Source organism: Bacillus rossius, chromosome 3 (genome assembly GCF_032445375.1).
Source record: "Bacillus rossius redtenbacheri isolate Brsri chromosome 3, Brsri_v3, whole genome shotgun sequence".
Lineage (NCBI taxonomy): Eukaryota > Metazoa > Arthropoda > Insecta > Phasmatodea > Bacillidae > Bacillus > Bacillus rossius.
In genome coordinates this window covers 29280835-29294252 of record NC_086332.1, presented here as the reverse complement: position 1 = coordinate 29294252, position 13418 = coordinate 29280835, and the positions used below count along the sequence as shown (strand labels likewise).

The 13418-nt window shown below is 34.3% G+C and overlaps 1 protein-coding gene across 2 annotated transcripts in view; it reads left to right on the top strand.

Annotated features, from left to right (window-relative positions):
- The window catches only part of LOC134530446 (cell adhesion molecule Dscam2), a 469894-nt gene that overhangs the window by 301749 nt on the left and 154727 nt on the right, over nucleotides 1-13418 (top strand). Inside the window, exon 2 of one of the 2 annotated variants that reach the window (XM_063365269.1) lies at nucleotides 347-470. The exons of the other annotated variant lie outside the window; for it this stretch is intronic. Within the exon in view, the coding sequence (XP_063221339.1) occupies nucleotides 347-470 (124 nt within the window). The remainder of the gene's footprint in view (nucleotides 1-346; nucleotides 471-13418) is intronic. 2 annotated transcript variants of the gene reach the window in all.

Here is a 13418-nt window from a genome sequence, read left to right as displayed (position 1 = left end):
GCTATGTTGTTTATGTGCTTCTCTAGCTCTCTTTTTTATCACCCACCTTAAGTGACATCCTGTGTGTATAACCAAGTGAAATGAGGTATGGGGATTTTTAATGTTTTAAATACATCCATAAACAACTGAATACACATACTATTTGTATTTTAATATTTTTTCTACTTAGTGCTACCTTGGTCATCTGAAACTGTTTTCTCGTGTTCTATAAGTTAATTAGGTTTGCTGAATCAGTTTTAATAATCTCAGGTTTTAGTGATGAGAGTAGTTCTGAAAGCAGAGATCTTGAGGATTTTAGAAGGTTATTTTTGTATGCATTGTAGGGTTCTTTTTGTATGCATTGTAGAGCCAATTGGTAGCACCCCCCCTCGACTCCCGCATAAGTTTAAGCTGGATGCTGTGATTGGTATCCAGTTCCGGTCTCTCGTCATCCCTTGCAATGCGCAGGCCATTCCTATTCCAGTATTCAGGTGAGCATGGAAAAATATTTATGTTCAGTTCCAAAAAAAAAAAAAATTCATTTGTACAGTTGAGCTGAGTTCACTATTTCTAATTTTAAGTGATTGCATAGTAAACTGCTTCCCATTTCGGGCTTTTTTTTGCAAATAGAACACTATTTCATAAAATTGTTTTAAAAATAAGTGATGAAAATTTTGAAATTTATATGCTAAGATGAACAGTCATGAAAAATAGATGATATTATTTTATGAATGCAATTTCCACTAAATATTCCTTATATTTTCTTTCTTGGAAGTGTAGGGTTTTAGGGGGTAATTTTTAAATTTGATATAGTCTCAACAACATATTTTATTTTCACATTTTGAATTTCAGTATATTGTGAAAAAAAATTTTCGCGTAAAAATTTAATGATTGAAGAAACTTTCCTTGTCATTTTCACCTAAACATTTGGTGATTCAGCTAAGCAAATTTTTCAATATAATTAATTTATAACAATAAATATCTAGAACCATGATTTCATATTTGTAGAAAGACTGCTTCAGTATTTCGTAGTATGATATGATAGATCATAATGCATGGTTAGTTTTGTGAAATATTGAGTAGCCATGTCAAAATACATCTGGACACAATGTTAAAAATGTTATTTTGACTCTCAATCCATCTCAATTTGCCTGCTGTTCCCCAGTCTGAAAATTTTAGGACATTAAGTTGAAAAAAGAATTTTTTTTTTTAAATTACCAAATACACATTAAATTTTTTTTTAATATGTATTTAAAGGGTATTGAATGCCTTCTTACTATCCTTAAAAAGTCCTTAATTTGTCTTTAATTGAATAAGGGCCCTTAGAAGTTCTAAGATTTCACTAAGAATCTTTAAAAACTCCTTAATAAAGACTGATTGCAAGTAATGGATAAATTCAGACATTTTAATGTTATTTTGTTTCCGACTTGGCAGCAAACAAGGTTTGCGCATGCACTGTACAATTGGGTAATTTCGGGGCACATGATTAGAAGATAAGTTGTTGAATTAAATAGGGCTGCAAATTTCAGACATTTTCAGAGATAATTTAAGGACAATAGGGGTTTATCTGAAAGAATTGAACTTACCAACAAAATTATTTTTTGTTGTTTGTTGTTTTCTTGAGGGATGTTGTGATATACAAATAGTGTTCTACCTCTTGATAGTGGTAAAGTTGGTGAAATAAAGGGGGTTCTTAAAAACTCTTTAATTTTTGATGGCACAAGAGGGATGAACCATGTATTTAGCTTCCCATGCCATGGCAGGGAAGTAGGTTTTCCTTTGATGCTTACACTAACATTGTGCATTGTCCATATATTTGGATAAATGACGGGTGTTAGAGTGTTATCAGTGTTATATACATTGGGTGGTTTTCTTTACTGAATTTCAATTTAATGCAGCGTGTATTCACACAATCTAAATAAGTTGGTGGGACATATATTACTGTGGTGCTGCTGTAGTCATTTAATTACAGACTAAGTTCTTATAAATAAATATATAATTAAGGTTTTGGAAGCCAAACTGCTTCCTGGTCACATTTATGTTAAAGGCAATCAAGTTCCTATAAGCCAAGTAAGTTATATATTGTTACGATTTACCGCGGGTTCGTAAACGATAGCCCAATTAAAGATTTTATTACACTACACAGTTTTATTTATTGCCACTACTTATGTCACTTACAAAAATCTTCTAAAATGGCAAATAATTAATTAAACTTAAAGAAAGGTCTATTCCCCAGTCACTCATTCCACACACCTCGCTGGGCCGCACCTCTGGCGCAACTCTCGCAGCAACACCCCTCGTGGGTCTCCTCCGCGGGACTCCGTCGCTACACTCCGCCGCCGCCGACGCAGTTCCCCTTCGCCGAGGTCCCACTCGACTCCTCGCTCGCAACTTCGCTCGGGACTCCACCGCAGGAAAACTCCCGACTCCTCTGAACTCACTCACTCCCTGCCCTGGAACCTTCGTCCAAGGACTTCGCCACTCTGCTGCACTCGCGGCACTATTGCCCGGAAACTCCGCCGCAGGAGAATTCCCGACTGAACACTCCGAACTGACTCCTTGCCCTGACGTCCTCGGGCATATATATAGGCCCCGGCGCAATTCCAGAACTCACGTGAGCGGCCGGGGCCAGTCGCGTCACTACGAGCCATCCCGACGGCAGAAATCTCTCGAAAACACGTGTCGGCGGCTCGCGCAACTCCCAGCTGTCTGGTGTCAGTTACGTGTCAAAGGCAGGGCGCCGCGCGGGGAGTTGTGGGGAAGGAGGGGGAAAAGTGACAATCCTTGTTATCTTTCAAGCGCGCGCGGCGCATATCATATTGCGGCAGTCGCCAGCCAGCTCTGCACCTGCACATGTCCCGGCCAATGTCACGTTCGTAACAATATTTAACTCTTGTTAATATTTGTCCTTCAAAATACTACTGTCTCCTTGAAATATGATTTTGTATATCCCATATTTTACCTGGTATTACATGATAATAATTCTATCTTTATTGTTTTTTTTAAGAGAATTTTTTTGTAATATAATTAATCAGCCCAAAAAATGTATTCAGTATTGAAGAAGTTTCACGTGCATCATTTCTATACCCTACAGCACAGTTGTTTTCCTAGTGTATTGTTTTCTATTGGCTCTCAATTACTTATTTCTGGCATAGTTCAGTCTTTACAGTTTTAGGTATCTGCAGCTTATGAAAGTAATATATAAAATTTAAGACAGAAACTATTCAAAAGTCTTGCAAGGCATGTTGCACGGGAATGGGACTGTATCTCAATTCATCTGCGTCGGTGTTTACATTATGGGAACATATTTTCATGCCTGTAGAACTTGCCTTCTCTCTGCTTCTGTTTTTTTTTTTATTGCATTGTTGTGTTCATAGCCAGACAAACCCTGTTTACCTAAAGTCTGAAACAGTAGCTTTGGTCATTCATCTTTAAGTTAAAAAAAAATTATTATTCTTTCAGGAATATGTATGTTTTTGATTTCAACTAGGCTGAAAAATTATCAGGGAAAATATGGCTCTGCTTTTGGTGTACTGTGTTTATATTTGTTCCAAGCAGTAAAATCAGAAAGTATCAAAATCTTTTGTTGCATTCATCTGCTAAATTTTGAAATAGTAAAGTTTTGAGATTCTTTGGTTCTTAGATGATAACTCCATTGATATGAAATTTGTAAACTGTGTTGTGTGCACATCTTGACATTTTTACTCAAATGTTATTTTTTTTTTAAATACTGGATTCAAGTTAAAATTCTCTGATAATTTTTGTATTAGCTACTCATTTAATTAGTCAGTGATAAGCAGTGTAAGCTAGCACTTCAATTGTTATGAGCATTTAGATAGTCAAATTGTAAGTGCCTTGCAACTTACATAACCTTACTCAGAAATACAGAATGTTATCTGATCTTGTACAAGATGGTGTGTAGCATTTAGAGACCGGGAGAAGATCTTTTGCAAGATCTCATGCAAGAATAGGCTTTTGCTCACACATTGCATTGTGCGAGGAATTTATTTATTTATTTATTTATTTATTTTTGGTAAGGAGCTGTGCACACAACTTCTAGCTGTCTAGTTTGTTTTCTTTGTGAACGGCAAAGTGACCTTTCCTGATTATTAACCCTTTCGGTATATCAGAGCCCCAGACCAGCGTTGCTCCGAAAGTGAAGGACAGAGAGGTTTCTGGACACAAGAAGTTTGTTGTTGTGGGCAGCACCATTCCCTTGGTGTGTGCAGTACAGGGGTACCCGCAACCCACCTTCAGGTAACAAGGCCTCGCAGCAGTACCTAGATCTGTGTACCGTACTTTAGCTCACGATACTTTATTGCAGAACCTCGCACTAGCCTGTCACCTCAAGTGAAAGATAAGGCAGTGAGTGTGTTGAAGCAGATTGTAATGCAGAGAGGTGTTATTTCTCTGCTTTGTTCCGCCCAAGGCTACCCTTCACCTGTTTTCAGGTAAATTTAAAACAGATATGCGTTCTGATTTTTTAAGTGCAGCATTCTTCATATTTTTATGTCAGAAAAATAGAGGTATTCATTACTTTTTTGCTTTTATGCAAGCGATTGTTGTATTTTGTTTTTACCCTCAACTACACTGAACTTCTGGCAAGGGTAAAAATGGGAATTTTAACAGTAAGAAGAAACAGTATGAGGACCACACAATAGCTAACATGTTGCTTTTGAATTGACTCAAGAAAATGTTTCCAAACTCAGAGAAATAATTTATTGTTTTCGTTAAAAAGTTAAATAATTGCAATAAACTTTGTTTGGAATCTTATTATGTGTTTTTCCTGCCTAAAATTTATATGGATGTATTAATAAGCACAGCAAACAGAAGCACAAGAAATCTTGAAAAAATAAATAAAGAATAAAAAATAAAGAATGTGCCATGAAATGTCTTCGATAAGATGACCTTAAATACTGTCGTTCTCTCTATCAAAGCAAAAGTAGTATATCAGTCAGATGCCAAAGAAGTAAATCATATGTTTGACACATTTACGGTGGTAAAACTTATACTGAAAGAGAGGGCATAGGTACAGGACTGCCATTTTATCATTGTTTCTTTGATTTATATGCATTCGGATTGAATGTCTGGTAGCGTGCCGGTAGTTACCTTACACTCTCTTATACATGGGTGGAGAATACTGCGTCCTACGGTGACAACTGAACAGCCAGGGTTTTAGGAGCTGTCGGTTGGTATCACTTTACTCTAGTACATCGACGCTGAGCTGTAGCGTCGCTGGCTTGTTTCCTCATCAGCTTATTGGGGCTGTCGTCACGCTGTCTCTTACTCCTTCCTGCGCACGCTGGCAACGTCACTCAGGACCTTACACCGCGCTTTTCAAAGGCCAGACCCAGTCGACACTTGCATCCTTTTTGACGACCCCCGAGTTGCGATATAGGGATTCATGGCCTTGTACTCATCATTTGAGCCGACTGTGCTCACAGCCACGGAAGTAGCCTGTTAAAGAAATTGGCAAGACTCCAGTACCTCTAAGACACCCCCGCTAGACTGTCTTTTCAACAGATTCGTTTAATCGTTGTGCCCCTCCCACAGCCCCCTAGAAACACTGGCTACAGCAATCAATTTCCGATAACCAATCTGCCCATTTAAATTAAATTTAAAAAAAAATCCTTGGCAGACATATTTTTTGAGGTAGGTCCCAGTGACAGCAGTGGTTGCCGTTAAAGCCCTCTGACCATGACTGGTGGACAAACACCCTTCGAAGAGTCATTTCACGGTGTTTTAGGCTGTTTAGAGGAATTTTTCCGGTAATCGATAGTACATGTTTTATCTGAGTCATATTTACTTTAGTTGTTATGGTACATGCTCCACATAATCAGACATGTCTGTAATTAGTTTTCTGTTTACTCACTATTACTTTAATCTGTGTAACCGTTTGCTTAACTAGCATTCACTTTAATTCATACACTCAAGAACAAAGTATTTACAAAGTATTCTGTTTTTGTGGGGAAGTCATAACTTGCTACTCAACTTTTCACCACAAGCACTATAATCTGGCTGCATTTTATTTAAATAGCAACATAATTTAGAACTGGATAATTTTTCTCCTGAGCTGTAAGTCTTACAGAAGTATTTATTTATTTTTTGAACATAGTCTTTGTTTGGTTATTATTTTCAAATGGAAATCAACACACCTTTTTAATTATTCTTTTGATAACTGTTAGCCTCAAAATTTCACAATTTTTTTATTTTTAATTTTTTTCAGAATATCTGTTCTATATTTGGCAAATAATTTTCGCTGTACATAGTTTATAATTATTAAGTTTTGTATAAATAAAAACATTTTTACGGGACTGGGATTTTTATTGCTTTTTTTATAGGCAGTTTTTATATTGCAAAACTAAGCTGTCATTTTTATATTTTATGCATTATATAACCAACTAAGCAAAGTATTACGGATTGTTTTTTGACCTAATTTGATCATAGATATCATTTACAACTGTACACATGAATTATCTAAATAGAGTGCATTCCAGCTAATCCGAAAACTTGAAATAAATTTCTGAAACTCATCTCTGTTCATAGTTGCATAAAATATTATTTTAAAACAGTCTCTGATTTTCTAATCACAGTTGACAATGTACTGGGACAAGTCATTAAAAATTTTAATGTGTTATTGATAGAAAAAACACTAAGAAGAGAACTGAAATGTAGAAGTACATTGAAAAGACAATTTTTTTTATTGCTAGCACTAAATTTTTGAAAATGGGGTGTATACTTCTACCCTGTCAAATGACATGAATGTTTTACACTTGATTGGGGCAATATTTTGCAGACAAGGAAATTGAACTGATTAATTTCTCGAGTCACCAACTGATTCTTGTTTCGCTGATGAATACTTGCTGCTTTTTGTAATTTTATCTCTCAAAATGTGTGGAGGTACAGTAAGGATTTAAAAAAAGTGAGCGAGTCTTCAATACTTGCCAGTGATGTGTAAAATCTAACCTTGGTAACTAGCAAAAGCCCGGTTATAACGAGTAGAGCTACAGGCAGCGCTTTTGACCTTACTCCTCCAGTTTACAATTTTTCCTCTTACTTACGCTGCCTGTATTCTTGCATGTTCTCTGTTCTTGATTTATCCATCCCTGTAAAAAAATGAACACAGTCTTATAAATATTCAGGAAATTAATACTAAGACAATTATTTGTTTTATAATTAATTAGTCCATTTCTTACGTACCAATTCTAAAAGGATTATTTAACACGGCATTAAAAGGAATGAACCTCAAATTTTAAAATGACACTATAATATCAATTACATATCTTATTTATTAATACTCATTTTATTAAAATAACTTTCAGGAATAAATTGGTATCACAAACTATGTATTAACACAACATGTTTTTTAATACAACACATGAAATTATTGAATTTTTTATTATATGTTATACATTATTTTTTTACAACATATTAGAAAAGCCACATGGCAATGTGCTGCACTGTACAAGACTACTGTTCGCGAAATGAACTATTAACAGCTGTCTTCTTTCTCTTTCTCCCTTTCGCTCTCTCTTTTCAAATGCCATAGAAATGCTGGCATTCACTGAAATGCTGCAGCCAAAGCGCCAGCTGTAGGCCGCACTGAAAAATTGAATGGTTTGCTCTTCTCCCTACTTCCTGTTAAATATTTCCATTACATTCCCAAAATTACTGCTACCATATGCCATACACCGAGAGCTAAGATGTTACACATAGAAAATGTTTGATAACAGTTTGTTGCACTGAATTAGGTTTTTCCTTGTGTTCTGTTACTGCATTCTGTTTGCAGTGATTAGGTTGTAATGTTTTCAGAGCCCCAGACTAGCCTTGCACCCAATGTGCGTGATAAGGAGGTAGGCAGCGTCAGGAAGAGGGTAAACATTATGAGGACAATCTCCCTTCCATGCAATGCCCAGGGATTTCCTGCACCTTTCTTCAGGTAGACATCTTGCCAATGAATCTATAGTTTTATCAACTTTTCTGCACTTTTCTGTAACAGCTCTGAATTTCTTAAGAGTCTTAATTCTAGTATTTTATCACCTGATGGCTTAATTCAGTTACGTATGATCCATCATTTTTTTTTTAATTTTTTACGAGAAAATCTGTTTTATCGTATAATACTTCACATACATATGGCTGAGCTCACAAACATATAGAGGTTCACAGCTAAGCGAACTCTTTAGACCTTGAAGGTACCTAGTAATTGGTAAACCACCAGTAATATATTATATAGAGACTTACTGTAATGACATGTATTTTTTTAGCTACTCATTATGCTGTGTATTTGTCATATATTCAGTGTCCTTGGCACATAAGTAATAACTACTAAAATTTGGTATTGAGGTGTTATTTTGACAAGATTTGTGCATCAAACATTGTACATATTTTGAAATTGTTTAAAAATTTAAAATTGTAAGTCATTTGAAAAAATTTGTATGGACTTCTTTTATTCAAGATTGTTTTTAATTTTAAATTATTATCTTTGAATCATGATTTGAGTTTGTCTTTGATTTGCAGTCTTTATTTATCCGGGTTCCTTTTATTGGAAACCATCTTTTAGTCGAGGTCATCTTTGATTCAAGGTTTTGTTTTATTTGGATTATTTTCATTTGTGTTTTGACTTTTATTTAGGACTGTCTTTTATACTTATCTGTATCAAGGGTTGTATTTTATGGATCATCTTTTATTTCAAGTTTTTATATTATAGGTTGTCTTATTTAAGGTTGTTGTATGTTCAGGTTTTTCTGACTTTTGGGATTGTATTATTTTCACGGTCATCTTACAATTGAGATTGTCTTATAGGTGAGATGTTTTTAAATTATAGATTGTCCTAGTTTTAAGTAATTTGACAATAGGACTCATTATTTAGAAGTGTTCATTTTATGACACCAATTAAAAATATAAAGAATTGGCGATTTTAAAGTATTGTAGTAACTGGGTTTTGGACATAACGTAATGAGTAAAAATTACAACCACTACACCTTACTTTTTCCGGAAAAAAAAATCACACAAAAATCAGTTTTTAAAAGTTTCTGAATTCTGAACAATAGATCTGTGAATATGTGCTTTTAGTTTATGATAAAGATAACGTGATGCACTGAAGTTTTGGAATCCCCTAAACGTTTGCAGAACCCACAACGAGTGTTGCTCCAAAGTTGAAAGATGGTCAGTTCACTGGTGTGAAGGCTCAGTCTTCTCTCTCTGGCGTGGTGATGATGACATGCATGGTTCAGGGTTTCCCTATCCCAGCATTCAGGTAACCGGCTTGTATCATTGTCAGCCCTAGCATAGTGCCCCGACAGGCCATCAGGCAAATGCAACACTTTAATTACAGGTAGTACAATCAAATGTCTTAATACACAAAGTTATTAAAACTTGTATAATGAAACAACAAAGAAGAATACGACAAGCGGCACTAGCTTTCCTGGTGGTTTGATGTGACTGCCAGATTCCTGGCTAGTGTTATATTGTTGTAATGATACACATATATTTTGTTTAGCTGGAATTGTTATTTAATTTAGACTATCATTCTAATAAACTATACAGTTTTTTTTTTGCTTGCTTACATATCTAATGCAATAACAGCTACAATATGTATTTTTGTCCCTGAAAGATACTATTAGCTGCTATCACAATATATAAAATATCCCTTGTTTTGTTTAAATTTTAAACTTTAATACACTTACAAATAAAAACATCTTTATTAAAACTAATTGTGCACCATGATTTTATGAATAAAATAAAAAATTATATATAATTATATGTATATATACACACATTCACATACACAGTATTAGGTCAAATTCTAGGGCCATTACAGCAAGCCACTAGGAACATTATTATCGCTTATCACAAAATATTTTTGAAAGGTTTATGTAAGTATATTAAGATAATTGGCATAATCCTAAAGAGAACTGAAAACACAGTAAAAATAATTAATAAAAACAGTTTTTATTATTGATATCATGTTATATATTTTGAAAAATATAGGTGTATTTATCAATTTAGAATTTTTACATAATTTTTTTACTAACTTTCCTTTTCTGTAACTGTTAAAGGCTCTTATTTCTTAAGTTAAAACATTTAAAATCACTTGCATATGTATCTATCTTATAGTTTTTTTTTCTTAACAGTCTCATGTTATGTTATTTTGAAAAGCAGCATAGTACTAGTTATGCTAAATAAAATGCGATAAACCACTTGCATACAATGGCTGGAGAAAAAATATGTGTTCCAGATATTTTATTCACTGTAATTTTAAAGTGCACTTAAAGTGCGAACAGCAGTGTTCAAACTCCTTAAAGTAGTTATTGTGTGTCTGCCTTGTTTAAAGTGTCACTGAATCACCCTTTTTTATAAACAGCCGCAAAATAATGTTTATTTTTGAGACAACAATGAAAGTTTTTTTGTCCAGTCATGTCTGGTAAAATAAGTAAACAATATTTTATGTGATTTATTACCAAGATGCACTTCAGAGAATTTTGATCTCACTTTGATATTTCCCTTCATGTTTTCATCTCTAGAACTAAGTTAAAGCTCGTTTCTTCTTAGTCTGCTTGGTTTTGTATTTGATTAAAATATACCTTATCGCTGATGTCTTACAGCTGGCTATATTATTTCAAAATGGCAAGCTGGCAGTACATTAAAACTTTTGTACCTTTTTTAAAGCAATAAATGAGTGCCTATTTTATTTAATAATTAATTTTTAACTATACGTGCATTCACGAAATGATTTTGGTAATTCTATATGTTTTTTTAATGTTATATTACATAAATGTGAGAATAATTTATTGTTTTAAACTTTTATGCAAAACTATGTTTACGGTTGCTTTGATGTTAGGATTATGTAGTGTTGCTTTACCTTAAAAGTAACTCACTTCCATCGTTGTGAATATGGTTTATTTAGAACCACAGACCAGTGTTGCCCCAAAGCTAAAAGACAGTAAGGACTGGATTAAGAAGGAAAACATACCCATAAAAGGGATAGTTGCTTTAATTTGCCTGGCGCAGGCTTCACCCACTCCAGTTTTCAGGTAACATTTCATGCACAGGACAATTTCATTACACTCAGTCAGGAAACCAAACACACTCTCAAGTGCGCTTGTTTGTCAAGGGTATCTTTTAATATTTTTGGAACCATGCAGTTGATCAATGGGGAAAAAAAAAATTTCATATGTAATTGAACATGGAACAAAAGGACCCAAACATAGTTTGCAATATGTCATGAGGTGTCTCCGTAAAGAATGGTGCAAAAATAGAAATAAAATTTTTTTACGTTTGTTAATCAAGATAAGGAATGATAAAATAGTAAAATGTTAAAATTTCATAGACATCACTGAGTAATGAATAGCATACACGTTGTTATGTCCCTTTTGCCTAAACAGTGCGCTTGGAATTAAAGAAGTTAAATAACTGGTGGAGCAGTGTTTGGTTTTCAACTGCAAGTGCTATTATCCTATAAGTGCTGTAGGTGCTATCATATTCACGTGTGCATGTGTAATTCTCAAGAGCCACGGACAAGCGTGGCTCCCCGGCTGAAGGACGGTAAGGTTAGGCAGAAGGAGGAGACAGCCAGGGAAACCACTGCAGTGTCTTTGCTCTGTCAAGCTCAGTCGTCTCCCGTTCCAGTTTTCAGGTGAGCATTGCTACGATTGGTCCATAGGTAACTGACCACTTTTCAAATCATCATTTCAAAAAAAAAATTGTAGTTCGTAACTGCAGAATGGTTTAGTTCTATCATTGCCGGCAAAATAAACATGTCTGTTCAGTTAACAGCTGTGGTTACATGAGCTAAAATACTACCTATGAGCTGGGTCAAGAAAACATGTTCATATAAATAGTTATGTGCATGTACATGGTTACGTTCGGATAGAAAAAAAATTATGTACTTATTTGCTCAGTAAGTTTGTAAACATACACACACACACACACACACACACCTTAAAGTAACGATCTAATTCGTTCCAGGAAAACAGAGCGCTAATCAAAGCAGCGCTTATCAAGTACGTTTTTCCTAAAACAGTGTATGTTAATCAAAATAATTTGTTTTTCATTCAGGTAAGACACTCGACACTCTCCCATTAAAATTAATTTACTGTACAAATATGTGTCTTAATACATTTAAAGGATATTTCAATAAATGTAAAAAAAAAAAAAAAAAAAAAACATTGTAAGAAAACCTAACATTAAATTTTAATTCAGGTACATTATTTACGTAATAGGGTTTAGGCATATCATCCCTAAGTAGGCCTTAACAACATTTCATGTTACAAAAAAAATGCTATTAATATAGGAGCTTTATTTATGTTCTAGTAAGAATTTAAAAAAAAGCATAAACATAACATTTATTTTTTTATTTTTAGAAAGATATTTAATCTGTTCATTTAATTCCCGAGTCTCTTGTATGCTAAATGCATGTCTGCCATTATTTGCCTCTAGCACATTTGCCACTAGCACATCCTAGTAAAAACGAGGTAAACTAACCCTGAAAGCTTCTAGCTGTACTCTCCAAAGATTCTGCTTTCATGCGGGGTAGTGTAAATTAAACATTGGCTGAAAACTTAACACATGGGCATCGTTGAAGATGAATACACAATGAAGGAAACGAATATCTACTAAGGAAAGAGCAAAATATTGTTTGTTGATTCGTCACATTATAAATTAATTGCATTGTTTTTACTGCCACATAAGTGCTATTGCCATTGTGCGTGCAAGGAAATAAAAATTAATGTAAAAGAAAATAACGCTACTTCAAATCTATGACCGCACTACTTCAAATCATGCTGTAATTTATTGGCATCATTACTTAAAAGCTGTGCTACTCGAACATTGTTACTTCGAGGGTCGGGTTTATTTATTAATGCTAATCATAGTGAAAAAGTTTTGTAACAGTTAAGGCTATAAAAATCACATTGCTACTAATAATTTGTACCCACCTGCTTACATTAATAATTACCATCAAACAGATGTAACTCATGCCACACTGAATTTTATAGCTTGAAAATTATTGTTTAACTAGAATAAACTATTTTGATAAAAAACAAGTTGCTCTTAAAAAAAATCGGAATCAGCCTACCAGGGAGCCTTCGAGTCATGGAAAAGCCGCTGGCAAAAGTGTGTCGACGCTCAAGGGATGTACTTTGATGACTTTTGAGGCATTGTAGCAATATCTCAAATACAGTAAAACCTTGGTATAACAAACATGAAGGGACTGATTTTGGTTTTTTTTTTATAGTGAGGTTTCTTTATAACGATGTGAATTCAAAACTAACAAGCAATATGTACTACAAAAATAAATAGCTGTATAATTAATAGAGTTGAATTCAGGATGCTAAGGGCCGCTTGCAGAGTCAGGTAAGTAAAATATAAGCAAAATCTTTGAAGGTTTTTTCAAATTGAGAAATACTTAACTTTGCCTCAAGTCACGACTGTGCAAGCCA